The 19,378-nt window shown below is 42.6% G+C and overlaps 1 protein-coding gene and 1 long non-coding RNA gene across 3 annotated transcripts; one reads left to right on the top strand and one right to left on the bottom strand.

Moving 5' to 3' along the window:
• Positions 1-2,960: 2,960 nt before the first annotated feature.
• On the bottom strand, positions 2,961-14,707 carry LOC148666650 (uncharacterized). The gene is made up of 5 exons (XR_015936981.1): positions 14,593-14,707; positions 14,339-14,485; positions 14,140-14,226; positions 4,913-13,664; positions 2,961-4,705 (listed from the first exon to the last, which is right to left on the bottom strand). It is a non-coding gene; the product is annotated as an uncharacterized LOC148666650 (long non-coding RNA).
• On the top strand, positions 14,484-18,377 carry LOC148666649 (uncharacterized). Of its 2 annotated transcripts, XM_088632581.1 has the most exons (5): positions 14,484-14,699; positions 16,670-16,817; positions 16,905-17,018; positions 17,124-17,168; positions 17,719-18,377. In XM_088632581.1, exons 1-5 carry the CDS (start codon positions 14,653-14,655, stop codon positions 18,184-18,186), a joined length of 822 nt encoding a protein of 273 aa, XP_088488707.1. In that variant the 5' UTR covers positions 14,484-14,652; the 3' UTR covers positions 18,187-18,377. The 2 variants fall into 2 exon arrangements, with proteins under 2 accessions (XP_088488707.1, XP_088488708.1); XM_088632582.1 differs by lacking the exon at positions 17,124-17,168 and having other exon boundaries at positions 16,717-16,817.
• Positions 18,378-19,378: the final 1,001 nt, after the last annotated feature.

Here is a 19,378-nt window from a genome sequence, read left to right as displayed (position 1 = left end):
GCAAAAGAGGTGTGGACATTGGCTAACAGCTGGATAAGGTGCTTTCTGGCTTGCGGTATAAGTGACCCCCAGGTAGTGCTCTATGGATATGGACTTGAGAAGCTATCGAAATCGGAAGAAAGCAAAGCCTGGCAGGTCATCTGTTGCCTAAGGGAAGCTTTATGGAAGACTAGAACTACATTGGTATATAGAATGGAAAAAACTCTGCCTCTGTCAGTGATGCAGAAGGCTGTGTCTTATTTGAGAGACTACATTTTGATCCACCGGAGAAGATTTGGGGAGAAAGAGACTTGAGAGGGTCTGGAAGTTGACATTATGGCCCAAGCTTGTTGCAATCAAATGGTGATGGATCACAAGTCATGTTTCAGCAGGTCATGTTGGAAACTTTTTGTGATGCCTCTTGCCTTGCACAAAAATTGTGTAGTGTTTTTATTCTTTGCTTTTGTATCTTATTTAATTTTATGTAGAACTTAATAGTGTAAGTTATTGCTTGTGTATCAAAAAATTTTAATTTTTTTTATAGCAGAAGTTGGTGTTCTTTCGCTATTATTATTGGATTATTTGAGTTAGTGGTTACTGTGCTAGACCAGCGCAAATGGTGCTTCTATTTCTTTTCTTTGCTCAAACACTGCTGGGCAAAGCTTAAATTAAAACCCTTTTTCTGAAACATTGAGTGTGAGGGGTAACAGGTGGAGGTAGTCCGTATCGAGGTCACCGGGGGGGTACTCCTGTCTCCCCAGATGACACTTTTTATTTTTAAGATAAATGTGAGATAAACAACGTTTGTTTGAAACCGCTCCACAAATTCTCACATGCACGTATTCTCCAATATCGCCACAACAAAACCATAAAGTTTGTTTCCACAGATATGACACTATTATACAATAAATTAATGAACTAGCAGAATCCCAATAAAAACACCCGGCCACCTGGCCAGCCCAGCATGTCAATATCATACATTTTTACCAACAAAACCGCAAAAGCAAAAACCAGCATATATATATATAGTTTTAACCTTATTCTGGAGCATGATAGATATCCAAAATAACCCAGACTAGACAGAGCTAGAGACTAGTAAATGGTATTGATTACGTAGTAAATGTTTGAAGAATGACCGCTAGAAATAAGGCGATTTGATTGGTAAAAACCGCTGTCGTTCATTGTATTTTCAGCCATTCAGAGCCCTTAGGGGGTGAGACTTCCTCTAGAAGCTTCAGGCTGCGTTTTTAGCTGTTAATCATTGACTCAGAAGGGGTAATCAATCAGTTTTTTTATCAGTTTCTTATCAGTGTTCCCTTTTTTTCCACACCAGGAGTTAACTCTGAGGTTTTGTTTTCATTGCATAACAGCAGATAAAGGCTCTCTAGCAGTGTCTCAAGGTTGTTATAGCAATTGCAATGGCTTTATTCTTATTTTCAATATTTTCATGATTTTTTATTTATTAATGTCATTCCAGCTCCAGTCTTCACAAAACATGATGTAGAATTTTTTTCTAATTGATCAATTTGTCCCAGATTTTTATCCAAGCTAGTAGTTACCTAGAACAAGGTTTTCAAATCATTCCCAGGCTCTTGACATGCATATAGTTGAAAAATCTGACCTCTGAAGACCAAAAAAACATGTTCACCAGCTGTTTTTTTTTCATGTTTGTCTACTGAGTGGACACATCAAGAAATTTGACTATTCACACTCAAAGCCGAGGGGGCTAGCTTCAATTTAAGACCTGAACCAGGCTTCTGCTATGTTCTGCTGCAGAGATAAAACAAATGTTTAAGGGGGTGGAAATTCCAGGCGGACATTGTCTAAATATGTCAATGTTGTTTAGTGGTTAAAGCTCAAATGAAGGGCTGTTTTGGATGAAAGCAGTAGATTGGGTCTGATCAAGCTCATTACTGACGTTACTGGCGGTATTCGGGACTACGTGCGATAAAGAGAAGAGTGCCCCCTTTTGATATATCAAGAATACACATAACTATGGAAGCCCGTCTCGCCAGGGAGTGAAAAAAACTGCGCTATGGTATCTCATATTTGCAGCTTCGAAATTATCCCCATTTAACTATCTGTCCTTTTCTTATTGTAAGGGATTTGGGTTCTAGGGCTTGTACCCCTGCCACTCCCACCCTAGTTCGTGCCTCACTGTATAGGCTCGAACCCAGGTCTTGCCCACTAAGCTAAAGACCTTCGAGTAAAAAAAGAATTGTACCAGAATTGTTTTGGATAGATTTGTGAAATGTTATTGTTAAATACATAACTCACCAGAGCTGGTTTTTAAACAAAATAAATAAGAAAGCGATAGGGCACTGCTGGGGTTTATAGACTGTGATGCAAATACAGGAACAACTAAGAGAGGAGGGACTAGTTCAGGAGGACAATCGGCCCTCCCCTGCCCAATTTCACAGCAGGCTCTGTTGTACCCCAATGTGGAGTTCAGCTATTGATCACTCAGCTGAGAGATGAGCCCTGGGAGTATGGGGCAAATACAGGAGATACACATGACTCGAGGGAGAGTTTTTATCCCTAAGGGATAACTTCTTTTACAATGGCAGACAATATAATGAAACAAAACCTCTGTTCTGCTCCTCCAGGCTGGTTCCACTGGGAACACGTGGAGCTAGGAGCTCATGAACAGCAATTGGTCCAGAGGGCAAAAGATGTAGAATATAAGTCTATTAAACGCATACCTTAGACTTATAAATGTGGTCCGTAATTTGTCTAGAATGAAATTCTAATATACGTATATTGTTATACGTCAATTATACATCTATGATTATATGTTCATTATATATAAATGGTTGGAGTTCTATATACCGATAACTTTAGAGGACTATTATACATCAAAGAGATTTTATAGGCATAAAAGCTAGTAAATCAAGCTAATGGTTTAGTTTAGGAATTTATTAATTTTCAGAATAATCAAACACACCTGAAAAATATGTAGCACAATATTGTAATCAACAAAGGCTGATTATAAAAAGACACAACTAGTAAACTTTAGCTACAAATTCTTGTAACATGGCAATATATATAGTAAAGACAAACACAAACTAATTACCTGAACATGCTAATGTAGAGGTTTGATGGGTTTTCTGAGACAATTATTAATTGTAGCAGTAATCACAAGGTTGTTCGTTGTGGCTTTTAGAAAATCAATTGTCAGAACAACTAACAACGCACACACACGGGTTCAATACACGGGATACATTTATTAATATAAACTTTGCACCAAACATATACTAGTCTGCCTGGATATGAGCGGCAGACCTTACTGTGAGGGTTATCAATATACAAGGTATATAATCTCGAAGAGATGCAAACAAAAGAATACACAACAGAGAATATATGTCAATATATATAGTTCGGTTACCAAATCGCTAATCAGTGTTATTACCCACTGTTACTCTAAACTCGGAAGTAAATACATTACTCATGAATTAAATTGATAACAACTTGTGTTGAGGTACAATTGAATTCTCGAGACGCAATGTAGAACATGGGGTTTACTTATCCACTGTGTATGGATTTGGAATTTCCCGGCACGAGCACCAAACCAGCTGACAGGCTCTGTTGCAGCCTCTGTTCCAGTGGTTGTCCAATGGGCGTTGTCCCGGCGTCCTCTGGCTACCGGCCAACCAGTCGAGGTGCAGCTCGAAGTAGGACGGGCGGAGGAATCTGACTGCGGCGCGCAGGGCAGTCGTTGTTCTGAGGGGATCTACCAGCAGTCCAGCTGGCTAGTAGAAAGTCTCTATGCACAGAATGTGACCGCGAGTCCTCACAAGTCACTCTTTTGCCCGGGAAGAAGCTGGTTCGTTCCCGGTCCAGCGCTGCTTCTGAATAAGCTATTCAGGTTGTCGCAAGAGGCCAACTGTAGGCTGCTGTTGATCAAGCGGAGCATTCACGTTGGTAGAATTCTGAGTACGTACGGGATCCTCGGCCTCGCGCTTAGAACAAAGTCCAAGTCCCTTTGCAGACAACAGCAGTTGTCACGTGATTGTCTCTGAGGATGCGCGAAAATGGCCAAGGAGAGCCCCGATCTGAGCTTGCGCTCCCTTTTTGACCAAGACACAGATGTGTGCTGTTTGGTGATAGTTTGGCGGACCCACGCCCTGCCAGTCCGTGATTGGTTGATCAAGGTGAGATATGAGTCACTTACTCTTGACACTTAGGAATGCAGTCCAGATGTCCATTCGGCACTCCCTAGACAAATAGGCGCCAATGGATGACCATTGATCATGATAGCCAGGCTTAGCTAAGTGCATCCCCGTTTGGGAGCTGTCCCTTATCAAAAGAAAACATCTTAAATCAGCCTGCATGAATACTTTCTCTGTGGCTGCACCACAGAGATGGAGGGTGAGATGGGCATCATTTAGGATAGCACACCAACGCTTAATTCTGTCTTATTAACAAGCATTGCCGCTACACTAATATTTAAGTCAAAAACACATTTCAATTCAAATGTAATTTTTTAAACGTATAACTTCTATATTTCCAAGAAAATATGATTACAATGTGAAGTTAAGACTAATTTTTACTGTTCACCATTTGCAAAGCCCTCTCTAATTGTCCTAAAAGTTAGAACCAGCGACTTATCATTTTCAGTGTCCAGACTTCCAGGCCCCCTGCCTTGCGTCCGCAATCTTCAAACAAAGCATTTTGTGCTCCTTTATTTCTTTTTCTGTTGTTGTTGGGTGGGACTTCAGCACTTCAGCTAGGAGAGAATTTTATAATATTAGTACTCAAATAAATGATGATTAATCTCTTTTTGAATATAATCTCAAGAAAGAACCATTAAGGTTTACTAAGCTCAAAGCTTAATCAATGTATTAAGTTTAGCTTGCATCATAATAATGGACCAATAGTCTGTCGTAATTAAAGAGTACCCAAAGTTTGAAAGTACAGCATTGAATAAGAGTACCTTTAATTGCTCTATAAAGATTTGTGTCTCCCAGGCCCCTCTTTTGTCGTTGATCTTTAGGGTTTGTGCCAGCGAAGTTGAATTCCATCATCAGTTAATTCGTCATAAGTCTGAAAACCAAATTCTCACTGAGCTTAGATGTTTTTCAAGTGAGTTTCCAGTCAATGTTTATTTACTCAAATATTTAGGATCAAATGTACTACTGTAATCCTTATATTTTAAAATACAGTTTTACAGCTTTACACCTTGCAAATTCAGTGGTTAGCACATAGGTATCTATAAACTAAATTTTGTGGATATTTTAACTTGGTCAAAGTAAAAATGTAAAAACATCTTAAAAATCAATAAGCAATACCTTGACAACACTGTGAACACACTCCCTCTGACATCACTGCCACCTACTCTCCAAAGTTGGTTTATTTGGAAATAATATATTTGAAATAATATTAGAAGCTTTTTTACTACTGGATCTTCATTAATCAACTAATCAGAAATACACATTACCCATGACTACTCAATGGAACGAACACATTTTCACATATTAACTGCACTTTTCTGCAGTATTTGCTCAGTCTTAGAATACAAAGTGACCACATTTCAAAGTTAAATTGTTCTATGTTCTAAAACGTTACTACATTATGTAAAACACTTTATTTTGGCATTAAAAGATATGTAATATTATACATTATAAACTAAAAATAACAAAGTATGCCAGAGATGGATCCTATTAATCTGATGTAGGCTGTCAAATTTTGACCCATCTGTAACCTAGAATACTAGTGAATATTTTCTACACCACAGAGAGAATATACAGTAATATCATACCAGCAGCAAGGACTCGCTCGTGTGTACAGAAGTCATCCATTGTGCTCAGCCTCTTGATGTGGAACTGGGAGTCCAACGGTTCTGTACACCTTCCCACACAGCTCAGTTCATCTCTGATCTCCATCAGGAGACCCAATACCCACTTCTGAAACTCTGAAGTCATTCACATTTTGTATCAGCATTTGAAAGGAATTGGATCAGGATTTTCTTACACTATTGTTACCATTACTGTAGTGTTACTAATGTGCTACATGCAATTTATAATCTTACAAATTTTAAGTTCCCACATTTGTAGTTGATTTTATGTGATCTTCACCTTCAAAGTATTTTATGTGCCATTTATTGCTTATTAAAATACTATTTTTAATCAAAATAATATTAAGTAAGACCTGTCAGTAGTATAAAGCGACACCTTTCTTCAAACTTTTTGACAGGTACCATGCCCCCTTTTTCAGCCAATGGGAGGCCGTGGTGGGCGGATGTCCAGCCCCCTTTTCAACCAATGGTGTGTTGTTATGGTCGGCTGTCCCGCCCTCCACCCGAGCCAATGGTGTGTCATTGTGGAGTGGATGTCCTGCCTTCCCCCACCGAGCAGTCCTGAGCCTCAAGGTCCAAATACCCGCCACCGCATTCCCCTCGATTTATAAATAAGTGTTTGAAAGCACATATTAGCCACGGGGTTGAGCGCGCTCTATTATAACCCTAAGGAAGCGGGGAGTTACAGCAGCGTGGGGAGTCTGTTGAGGGCCGTGACTTCCCCTGGTGTGAGCGCCAGTCGCGGCCTGGTGTCAGACTAGTTGTCCGGCCAGCTGGCTTATACGCTGCACAAGCCGGCATGTGTGAGCTTTAAGAGAAACAGGACGCTGGTACCTGAAATGGACTGGCAGTGGCAGGCCGACTTGGTGAACATGAAAGACTACAGTGAGTTCAACGATGGTTTCTGTTACATCTTATCACATATAGACATGTTGTCTAAATATGCCTGGGCCGTGCCACTTAAAAGTCTGGAGGGGGCGTGACAAGTGCTTTCCGAAATACATTTCAAGAGGGTCGTACTCCTAAAAAGCTACAAACGGGCGAGGGAAAAGAATTTCTTAACAGGACCTTCCAAAATCTTCTGAAATGTGAAAATATTGAACACTTCATTATGGCCAGCGATGTGAAGGTTAGAGTGATAGAGTGGTTTAACAGAAATATTAAAACTTGGATTTTTCCGCAGCACGTTTTATTTCATGCATGAGCTGATCGATGTTGCAGTAGTACCCTCTAGGTAAGGTACATGTCCATATAGTCTCATCACTGATGAACAGAAAATCTTCATCTTGATAAAACGTGTTTAGCGTATGTGGATAGTGCAGCTCGACCAGACACACTTCCCAGCTCCCGTCCAGGTCAATCGCCTTTGCCAGATGCTCTATGAAGCACGCGCTGGTGTTCTTTGGAAACATCTTTGAGGATGAATTACTGGCCAGCGTAACATAGAAGACATCGGGGTTCATTTTTCAGCACCTATATATTTCTCTGACCTCGGAAGCCTTTACCCAACTATTGAATTTATCGCTCTATCTGCGCCACTTTACCAAAATCTGTTCTCACGCCCCCTGGCTGCTTTAATCTTTTGGATGCGATAGACGCTCTCAGAATTGGGGTTTGTCTTCTGTAGCTCTTCTGTGTAGAAGGAGCCCTTAATGTCATCGCCTGCGTAGTCCTGCAGTTTGTAATAGGGTCTCAGAGCCGGGGTCCGCTCTTTGACAATGAAAATTTCATCTGTGAAGGTCTGTTCATACCCCTTCTCAAACATTCCCTTTTATTTTGGACACCCGCACATGATCACCTACATTAAATGAAAACTTTGACGGTTTTCGCTTAAAGTGTTCACCATAGACGGTTCTCGACATCTCAAGGGAGTAATCGGTCATAACAGAAGCTGGGGTTCGTTTAATAGTCGTGTGGCAACTATGATTATAAAAGTAAATAAGATCAGACACAGATCGATATATTGAAAGGTGTTTTTGTGTGTCAGGTACCTCACATTTTTGTTTTAATAGTTCGGTTAAACCTCTCACTACTGCTTGGTGGGGGAAGGCGGGACATCCGCCCTATAACAACACCATTGGTTGAAAAGGGGGCGGGACATGGGGTTTTAAAGTTTTGACAGACGCTGCACACCACAGTGGGGCAGACTTGAGTTTTTCAAGTAGCTCTCGGTTACCAGCATTGACTAGCAAGGTGCCCGGTAGGTTGATTTCAGCCATTGCCCCCGTGAACACATCCTAACCTTTTAGCTTCTTACCGGCCGCAACTGATTGCTGTTGTGTGAAAGCCCTGACAAGATCAATCATGTGAGAGCCCTCAACGGGTGCCCCCTTGTACACAAATTTTCCTTTTTAATTCCAGGCTATTAACGGTTTATTGCGTGCCATAGTCTTTAACAATATCTCGGCATTTCTCTGGAACCACTGAGACGCGCTGTCTAAAATATACCCAAAGTCAGTGTCTGTTGATGACGGCTGTTGTAGTAACATTTTCGGGTAGTACAACAGTTAAAGTCCCCTTTTCAGAAACCTCCTGGCGTACTAATGTCAAATACCGTTGTAACACCTGATTATATAATTTCACTTTTTCATATTCAGGCAGATGCGAGTTCTGAAAAATGTCTCTCATTTAGTCATCCAACCTGCGGGTTGTTATTTTTCTCACATCGCTTTCGTTGCCGGACTGCTCTCGGAGTCGATCGAGCTGTTTCTGAGGTACAGGTACATTTTTTTTCAGCGTGGTCCATTATCGGTGTTGTAGAAGCCCCGTAATCAATGGTACCGCAATACTCAACAGTGTCCCAATAAAACTCCCGGACTGGTTCACCAAGAGTCTTTCTTTTAAGAGAAAGACCCTTTTGATTCAGTCTTTAAAAGCTTATGCTTTCTCTTCAGGGTCCCAAACTGCTTAGCAGATAACGGTATGTTCCCTTTCAAGGTGTTCAAGGTGATTTTAGCTATTGCCTGTACAAGATCACCTGAAGCCCCACAGAGAATAGGTTTCCGCTGACTGGGGCTGGCTTTCACCAGAAAATGTAAGAGTCAGGTTTCGCTGAACTCGTGAAGACATGTCGACGGACCGAATGTGTTTTTTTTTACTGAGTCTATGGTTGCAAGATCACTGACTTTTAATTTTTTTTTTAAAATACATAAGCCGTGGGTACATCTGGGGGGGAAAGACTTATTCGCAAGCGATAGTCTTCTGGGGTGTCGGCATTTAAATCCACCAACAAGTAACCAAAAGGTTTTTTAGTAGCGTCATTGAACGCTTCCAAATAAAATTTGGCTTTACCAGGGTACATCTGCCGGGACAGGGTTGTAATCTGTATTTTATCTCTAGGGTTTTTAAACAGCACCATGTACTTTGTATCTAACGCTACGGTTCTACTTTTCCGGCTTTGACAAAACACATTTTGGATGATATACATGATGCTGAGGTTTCGGTGGTGTACGTATTTGGTGAAAGCTTTTTCTATCTCATTATTTTCACACGCAGACTCCATCAAATCATCAACTATAATCAAATTTACTCTACCCGGCGGCAGTAGCTGATCGTCGGAAAACAACGTCGGTAGTCCTTCTACAAACTGAATGTATGGAAATTTCACAAGCAACTCGGCGTATAGAGGTTGCCAGCAGCTGTAACACCAGACTGTTTTCGGGTTTACGAGTCATAACGGTATCACCGTTCTCCAAGAGTTGTTTTATAAAATTACTTTTACCGCGATTCGAGGGTCTGGACAAAATGCTTGAAAAAGGGTGTTTTAACCTGACATCCACCGTGTTAATATCTGTAGGGCAACAATGTAAAATATTCTTGCAGCACCCGCTTGTCGTACACCACCTTCTGGGTTTTCTTTAAGGTCCGGGTCTCAATGCGCCAATCCTTTTTAACACGCACGATCATCGGCTGTTGAATAGAAATGTGTTTAAATTCCCGGCACTCTGCATAAGGGTTAACGCCATAGTCAAAAACCAAGTCCCGCAGACTCTCAAAGTTAACTTTTTCACCATTATTACGCTCAATGTGAACACCTTTTACCTTTAAACAGGCTTTCCCACCAGACAGCTTGTACCCATACGACTTGGGACCTGTTGATACAAACTTGATGTGTTGTCCAGCATCGATTTCGCTGGTCAGCTCATGATATGGCGTAAATAAGTACCTGAACAATTAATCGGGGTTTCTCACAATGGTGGTCTGTGGTAAATTGTCTCTTTGTCCGTACTTCCCCCCACAAACTGTTCAAGGCAATTTTTGAAAGCTGTCTTTTGGCCGGATTCTTTTTAATGTTGCCGGGGTCCAGCCGGACACCCTCTTTTTCATAATATTCGCTGATATATCTTTGTTGTTTCGCAACATCTGTACACCACTCTGGAAACCCCGAAGCTTTCTATTTCCCTTTCAGATGCAGTTAGATGTAGTCTGTAAAAAGATTGTGTGAGGCCTTTTCGAAATGCCTAATTTCGTACATTTTACACACTCTATACCCCAGATCTAAGGCCATCTGTAATTCCGGGGTGCACCAGACACCAGTCAAGGCGCGATCTTGATCACTGTGCTCAAAGGGAGTGGTCTGTTTTGTTTCACCACATGTACGACAGTGTTGACAGTTTTTTGTCAATTTTGGTTGGAAGAACTGGAAAGTACAAACGTCTGGGTGGGTAAACTTTCACCTTCACTAAACCGAAAACAGTTTTAAATCTCCAAAGTTGTTATATATTATTCGGGGGTGCCCCAGTGGGTATTTTTTAGTTTTGTTCACAAACGGACACAGACTGGTGAAATCATAGTAATGAATTTTTTCCCCGGGCTGCGCTGTGTAATGCAAACAAATCGCATTTGTTCTCCCCACAAAAAGCAACTCATGCGGTTGCAGAGGCTCTGGTAACTGCGCAGCTGTTAGAAATTTACCCAAGTCTCCATTTTCAACAAGCGTGTCTCTGAACTCGTGCTCCCACGAAACACGCACGTTAAAACCTCTCATTTTGAGAAAATTAATTTTAACCATCGTCTTTCTGTACAACCAACCAAAAGTAGTGTTTGTCAGCGGATTAAAATCGTTTTCACAATAACAAACGCTACAACCGTGAAAAAAGCAACCGTTGAACTCAAAGGCTGTCGGCATGCCGTCAATTACAGCATAACCATCCAGAAAATATGGGCCAACCTTGAACTCACCGGCCGTGGTTAACGCGTGTTGGATTTTAACGCGCTCGGTGTGTTCGATGTACATAAGCCATTGAATGCTGGGTGTAGAAAATCGTTTTTGCTGGCGGTGGTAATTGTCATGGGGTAGCAACGCAATCGTCTCTTCCTGTAAAAACATAAGTCTGAACATGGCCATGCAGACACTAGCGATGGTCACAAACTGAAAGGGGTCGATGCACACAACGCAGGCGGCCCCTGACTCAGTCACGCATGTCTGTCTGGTCATATTCATGACCTCGTCCCGAAACCTGACACAGCCTTCTCTTAGAATTGCCACATCCAACTGGCAGTAACGTTTCAACTCTCTCTGTAAGTTAAACACACTTCCCCGGCATTCTTCATACCAAACCAAAAACTCGGCTTTCTCGCACGGCAGCATGTAGTTAACGCCGTAAAGTTCAGGCGGAGGCATCGGTCCGACATAATTTTGGTTTTCTGCAGTGTTCATCAAGTGTGGAAAATGACCCTTACACCCGGGGAACCCCATGGCGGCCGGCAGTTTGCTTAATTTCATAGGCAGAAAGTTTAAAGAATCGATAAATCGGATGTTCAGAGCTTTTACGGTCATACACATTAATTAATCAGGGTGGTAAGATAGTTCAACGTCCATCTTTTCAGCTAACAACTGCCTGATCACTAGGTAATTGTCATATCCCTTGCCATTGTGCGATATGAACGTATGGTTTTTGAAACGTCTATCGATAAATTTACACACAAAATCCTTTAGACAAGTTTCACCATAAAATTCCCAGCTGCATTTATTGTCAATATGAAGGGCGTGGACGTAATTTGGTATGTGGGTCCCCGTTTCCTGCATGCATTCAAAGTCGAAAAAAATGTACTTGTTTGAAATTTTGGGGTTGTCCAAAGGCGGTATGTAGCACAAATGTGTGTCCGGGGTGTCGATCACGTTGTTACAACGCGAGCACAGTTTCTCTTTACATTTGTGACTTGCAAGGTTATAAACCCCACATTTCTCACAAAAGACCCTGCGCTCACACTTACTCACGCCCGTCACCGCATTCCGCAAGTGTCTCGCCAAACACTGTGAGCTACGACAAAAGACCTTACAGGCCGGGCAATTCTGAATTTCAGCATCAATTTCGCAACACTGGGGATCTAAACAGGTTTTACAAGCTTTAACACAGGCGTGTGCGTTCTTGTGGCTATACGCTGCGTGGCAGTTAGTGCAAAAATACGCCGCCCCCACAAAAGCTTTAATATTTAAAACCCCATAAAAATGCTCTTCATGCAGTAGAACAAAAAGTATTTTAGAATTTGGTGGTGTGGGTCCCGTTGTAAAATATTTCCAATCACCCTGGTCGTGGTACAAAAATTTTAATAACCACCTTTAAATGTTTTTCAAAAGCGGTAATGTCTGACAAACTAATTTTCCGATTCTCTGGAAAACCCAACTCTTTGTGCATTCGTTTAGCGCCCTGTAACATTTCCCCATCGGTACAACCCTCATTCAACAAACCGTACACACTCCCGGCGAAACACAGATTACCGCCCGTGTAATGTAAGTCGATAAGGTGTGCTTTTTTCTGCGCAATTACCCGGCTGTACAGAACGGATTTAAATCTTCGGCGGGCACCCCCCTGCATATTCCTAACTATCGTCACCACTAATCGGAGGCTGTCATCGGTGAGAACCTCTGTGTGGCTCTGTAAGAGGTCCGAGATGTGGCTTAAAAAATCGCCCGCATTTAATTCTCCGGGGTGTCTCCTGCATGAGAACAAGGGTTTGTTAAAACCACCCGCTGTCAAACGCAGCTGTACAAAATCATTCGCCCCGATGTTTGGAGAAAGTTCATCCAATATTCTCTGGACTGCACCATGCACAGCGTCTATAGCCTGTACATACGAGGTTATTCTGTCGAGATTAACAAAACGAAATTCTTCATGGTGCTCTGTTGCTCTAAAATTATTATAAGACCTGTTATAACGGCGTATACACTCCAGGAAAACCATGGGGTCTCTATTCACCCCGGCACCGCCACCAACCTGATTCAGATCGTTCAGTACAACCGGTTCTGGGTTACCACCATCCTGTTCTGCCACAACAACCTCGGGCCTTAAGTTATTTTCTACCACTGCATTTTCATTGCGTGGCTCGGGCGACCCTTGGGAAATCTGATGCCTCGCTCTGAATCTTTGACGACGCAACAAACATGCTTTTGCCAGTTTAATTCTTTTATTAATGTACAAAAGCTTGCGGTTGGCAAGCGGTTGGTCTTTTAAGCACTTTTTAGACCGCATGTTTAGTCATTTATCACCGGGGATTTCCACCGATGAAGCATGAAATAGCATCAACAGGTTCTGAAATCCAGAGGTTAGATCGGCATCCTCTTTAGAAATTATATCTAAGATGTTAGCGGTGAAAACCTGGATCGGTTTTGGAAACAAGGTCTGTACACCGGGTAAAACCGCTCTTAGACGCTCTAAAGCTCGTTTTTTGGTCACCACACTAGCGCTCGCCGTTGTTAGTATCTGTGTAATACCGCGCACGGAATCTAGCACATCACCCAACACCAAGTCTTTAGGCGCGTTATTATTTCGCTCCGCAGGCTTGACACGTCTGGCTTTGGTCGACGTCTTAACAGTCATCTCGGATGCAGTCACCACCTTGGGTTCTGACGTTTCCACCACATTTGTTTCACCGCGCGTCGATACAGATGCTGTGTGAAAAAATAAGACTTTTTATTACCACGCCAATGCTCCACATCTCAAAATCTGAAAACAACACTGTGATAAAAATAAGACTTTTGAACACAACAATCAATGAAATCTTAACTGTCAAAGTCAGAAAACTACGATAACTATGATAAAAACGCCACGCATATGGTGCATCCTTACACAAAGGGCTGTGGGTGAATGGAGCAAGTTACCCGGCCATGTTGTTACACCGGTTTCCTTGACGTCGGTGGTGGCGCTACTGGGTCAAGCGGCGTGCTAACGGCCTGTAGACCCTCGCACACACCAGTCGCTTTTAACTTTAAAAGCTAGGCAGTTTTAAAATAAGGTTTTTTAACACCCCCAAACAGAAAACTCCGCGAAGTAGGATCTTTCAGCGAATTAACAGCCTAACAAAAGAAGTAACGTTTACCGTAAGTGGATCATAACACATCTTGACCACGCTTAAATTATATTAACCTTTGCCTGTTGGTTTCAGCCGTTTTGAGCTCGATGCCCCAGTTAACTTGTTGGCGCGCCGCAGTTTATTTTTTGAAGGTCCGGGGTCTGCACGGAGTGGGAAAATACCATTAGTGAAAAATATAGAAAAACGGTATGTATTTTTATTATAGACACGTTTAAATGACCAGGCTATAAGAATGTTTTATATAATACCAACCTCTTCTCTCAGGCGCTCTGATAATATCCCCCGCACCGTCTGGTATGATGTGAACATCGGCCTGTGTCACCACAAGGTTTTGGGTTGGTAATGCAAACCCCAAACGGGGTTTTTTAAATGTGTGGCGACTTGTCCCTTCGCCCGCATCTGTGGAATAGACACATGCGCGTTTTGGTGCGGCGTATATACCCCATGTGTCTTTAAGACTCACATGGTCGTAAAGCGTTATTCAAAACATTGTCGTAATTACTCACCGGTGTTGTGCTGCAGCGTAACTGGTCTTTTTACACCCGTGGTTTTCGGTGCTATTGGAAATGAATGGATACACACAGTCACGACCACATTACGGCACCAATCGCGGGTAATTCCATTATATTCATTCAATATTGCCTAGTATACAAATATTATACAACGTTTTGTAACTATAGCTAACACGAGACATGCACCGCGACGTTGTAATTGTCTCACAATAAGCCAGATATACATACCGCTGAAATTCGCTGAATCCGCGGCTTCGTCTATCAAGTCGAACAGTTCTATTTCTGTAAACAGACTATCTTCAGACTGTTGCAATTGATCGGCGTGGTCCATTCTGACGAGTTAGGCGATAACGTGAGACTGTAGGAATTGGAATGCAGCTAAAACTTCGTCTGTTAAACCGCTGGTACTTATACTCAAGCCGCTAAACATTCTCTTCTAAGAAACACACATGGTCCCCCCATAAAACCATTAATCTTAGGTATCGTTGGGGGGTGCACGTACTGGTCTGTAGAAATTATTTTAAGAAACATTTTAGAAAACGTTTTAGACCGTTATAATGTTAAAATCTATATTATTTTAAGACATACAACGGTGTCTAAAATTTCATAGCTGTTAAAACGTGGCGAAAATGTACCGCGTTGTCTTTGTTTGATTCACCAACAGACCGCTAAGAATATTATCAAGCAAAATGTTTTTTATTATGTATCTGTTCTTTATAGGGCCGTGTTCACAAACCAAGCTTGACGTTTTGAGGTTTTATTTTTCCGCGCTGCGCTGTTAAGAACATTTTTGCGTGAAATACATGTGGTGTTTGTAAATTAGAAAACTTTACATGAATTTAAAATGTTTGTAAACTTTCACTGGTGTCAATTTTAGCCCCCCCCCTGCATTCCAGAGCCTGTAGCTAACCCCTCCCCACCCCCGTCTCCAACATCATCACAATGCATCTCTACCGGGAAACAATTTTAAAACTTTAAGAACAATCCGTTACAGTCTGTAGAACAACACCCCACCATTTGTTGTCTGTTAACACCTTAAAGCCTTTTATGCTGGCGCTGTGTGGAAATTTATCCCAAACTTTCGAAAAAAGCTGTCGCGAATGTGTTATTAAAAATAAACTGTGTCTTATTACGTTATTTTAAAAACTTTAAGGCCAACCACGCGTTTAAAATTTCTTGTCGGGTGAAACACATCATTTGTGTTTGCGTTGTGTGTTAATACTTTTAAAGTTTAAAACTTATAAACTGATAAGCGAATATAGCGCGTTATAATGTTAAAATCTATATTATTTTAAGACATACAACGGTGTCTACATTTCTTAGCTGTTAAAACGTGGCGAAAACGTGCCGCGTTGTCTTTGTTTGATTCACCAGCAGACCGCTAAGAATATTATCAAGCAAAATGTTTTTATTATGTATCTGTTCTTTATAGGGCCGTGTTCACAAACCAAGCTTGACGTTTTGAGGTTTTATTTTTCAGTGCTGCGCTGTTAAGAACATTTTTGCGTGAAATACATGTGGTGTTTGTAAATTAGAAAACTTTACATGAATTTAAAATGTTTGTAAACTTTCACTGGTGTCAATTTTAGCACCCCCCTCGGCATTCCGGAGCCTGTAACCCCCACTCGGCATTCCAGAGCCTGTAGCTAACCCCTCCCCACACCCGTCTCCAATATCATCACAAATCATCTCTACCGGGAAACAATTTTAAAACTTTAAGAACAATCCGTTACAGTCTGTAGAACAACACCCCACCATTTGTTGTCTGTTAACACCTTAAAGACTTTTATGCTGGCGCTTTTATGCTGTGGAAATTTATCCCAAACTTTCGAAAAAGCTGTCGCGAATGTGTTATTAAAAATAAACTGTGTCTTATTACGTTATTTTAAAAACTTTAAGACCAACCCCGCGTGTTTAAAATTTCTTTTCGGGTGAAACACATCATTTGTGTTTGCGTTGTGTGCTTATACTTTAAAACTTATAAACTGATATGCGAATACTTCTCGCTCTCGATAAATCGGGGGGGGGGGGGGTCATCACAACCAATTGTAAAATGTCTTGTGTTATGTAGGCGTGTTACACCATTGGCGCATATTCTTAAACGCTCCGACCTGACAGGGCCGCAGTGCGTGCTTGGCGCTGTCAGACACCACAGAGCTGCTGAGATGGCTTCTTTGTGTGGAGAAACAACGGGGTCCGCTACTCTACAAAGCGATGAGGTAGGCGGCTAAAATATTTTTTCGACTCGTGGAATTGTTGTATCGGTGCTTAGCGTATGTCATTTTAATACTTGGTCTTCTTTTTAGCAAAACCCTAACCCACCCTCTGAACCCTGTGACAGCGGTGGGGGTGTGAGTTCAGCTGGGGTACCAGATGCTGAAGAACAGCCGGGTGCTAGCGATGATACCACGCTACAAATGGTAAATATTAACGAAAAACCTTAGCTCAAAAGTGTAAATGCTCGGTATTTTAGGTGCAATGCATGTCTATTTTGTTAAGCCTTCCTTTTCTTTTTCCTTTAATAGAATAAAGAGGATGTGGACGGGTCAATCTTCAGCCTGCCGACACATGTGAATGTCTCGTGTCTATGCTTGGGTGTTCGCCCAAATGTTAATAAAGATGATGCCCCTGACCCTAATGAGCCCGATGTTATGCCCCAGATTGTGAAAGCAGTAGTTTATTGCATCTTCAAGCACTGTTTAAAGGGGGTCCTGGTTGATGACTGCCCGGCCTGTTTGATTGACCATCCTGGGCAGCGGGGCCACACATGTCTGTCTGTCGGCTACACAGATGGGTTTGAAGATGTGACGTTTGCCGCTTTAGAAATTTATAAGTCTCTCAGTTTAGCCCGAATTTTATCGGTTGTTCTGTACACCGCCCGGTGTCTGGGTTCGTACACCATTACAAATGACACTGAGCGGGGCATAAAACAGTTGCTAAAAAATATAATTGAGGACCACTCCCCATACGAGCATGTACACGCCACCCTTGAACAGCTGGATGAAAAATTAGTAGACGTGACTTTTGATGTGTTGCAAAAGAAACACTATTCTTATTTTTACAGACGCAAAAAAAAAGATCTATGTAAAATGTGAATACAGATTTCACTCTGTTTTACAGACCCGGGTGTGCCATCGACCGAAGAATGAAGAATTTCGAATGTATACGTCTGAATTCTTACTAAGAGTGCTTTACACACTTCTCTCTACAAAGCTTGATATGCAAAACAAAGAGTCGAATGCTAATGTCCTTAAATTTGTTAAAGAGATAGATGCGTATGTCGAGAACTTGAGTGAAATTATTACAGATCTGATGTTTTCAGATCAGAAAAGGAAGCCTGGGGGGTTCTACAGTGTGTATTCCAAAATACAGCGTGTTTTGCACAGAACCTGTGGTAACACCATCCCGCTGGTTACGCAGGCAAATTTTTTTGCCCTGCTCGATCGGATCGCCCAGTGTGGTTCGCACGGCTTTAGACACGGTGAGCAGAAGGGGGTTATGAATGCTTTTTCAGATGCCGCAAAGTTTCTCAGCAGCGTAGGGGTGGTGGTTACGTGTACCGAACTAATTTTCCGCACCAACATTTAATTGTTGAATGCAAACAGGAGCCGGTAACGCATGTGTGCTGCGTTGTTTCACTGTTTGAAAACCCCTGTTGAAATAAAGCGGTTCACATTTCACATACTTGCAAACTGGAGTCTGTAACTTGTGTAAAAAGTGCTGCTGCGCTGTTTCTGTGTTTGAAAACCCCCTGTTGAAATAAAGCGGTTCACATTTCACCTGGTGTTTGCCCGGCGATTTCTTTCCGTGAGACTTTACGCAGTCAGTGTGTGTGTGTGTGCTTGCACCCCGGCTGTTTTGGAGACACGGCTTCTGCAGCATATAAGCAACCACGGCCCAAGCGTATTTAGACAGCATGTCTATACACATTAAGATGTAACAGAAACCGTCGTTGAACGCTTGGTGTTCTCTCATGTCCACCAAGTCGGCCTGCCACTGCCAGTCCATTTCGGACACCAGCGTCCTGTTTCTCTTAAAACGTACGCGCGCCGGCTTGTGCAGCGTATAAGCAGCCTGGCCGGACAGCCACTCGACCACCCGCCCGCGGCTGGCGCCGCGCACACCCCGGGATCTCGCGGCCCGCAACAGACCCCCTGCGCCGCCGTAACTGCCCGATTTCCTAGGGTTATAATAGAGCGCACTCAACCCCGCGGCAGACATGCTCCCACTTCCAAACCAATACACACTCGCACACAACCAGGGATGCGCCGGCTGGGGGCTTTGGGACCCCGAGGCGTCGGGGCGACCGGCCGGTAGGGGGTTCCGACCCACACCATTGGCTCCTGAGGGGGCGGGGCATGCACAAATAACAACACGCCATTGGATGGCTGGGGGGCGGGACAACCAAACACCGCGGACGACCATTGGATGGAAAAGGGGGCGTGGTACCTGTCAAAAGTTTGACGAAAGGTGTCGCTTTATACTACTGGCGCCCTATCCCCGCTCGCTCGCTCATTCCCCTGTTCACACGTGCAGTGCGGCTTGTCCGTCTGTTTATTTGTCAGCTTTGGCGAGACACGGGTGCTTGTGTATTAGCGTGAGCGTTTTTTATTCTGATCATGAACAGTTTAACAAGTCCGCAAAGGATCGAGGAAAGGTTTATCGCCAGCTGAAAAGAGACACAGCGCTTCGGCTGTGGAGACTTGTTCGGCTGGCGTTCGGAGAGTCGCGTTTTTCAGAATTGTATTGAGATCGTTTTCCACAGAGCTCAGATGTCAAA

This window comes from Lepisosteus platostomus, chromosome 5, assembly GCF_059453375.1.
Source record: "Lepisosteus platostomus isolate fLepPlt1 chromosome 5, fLepPlt1.hap1, whole genome shotgun sequence".
NCBI lineage: Eukaryota > Metazoa > Chordata > Actinopteri > Semionotiformes > Lepisosteidae > Lepisosteus > Lepisosteus platostomus.
Note: the sequence above shows the minus strand (reverse complement) of the source record. Positions and strands in the feature narration are given on the sequence as shown.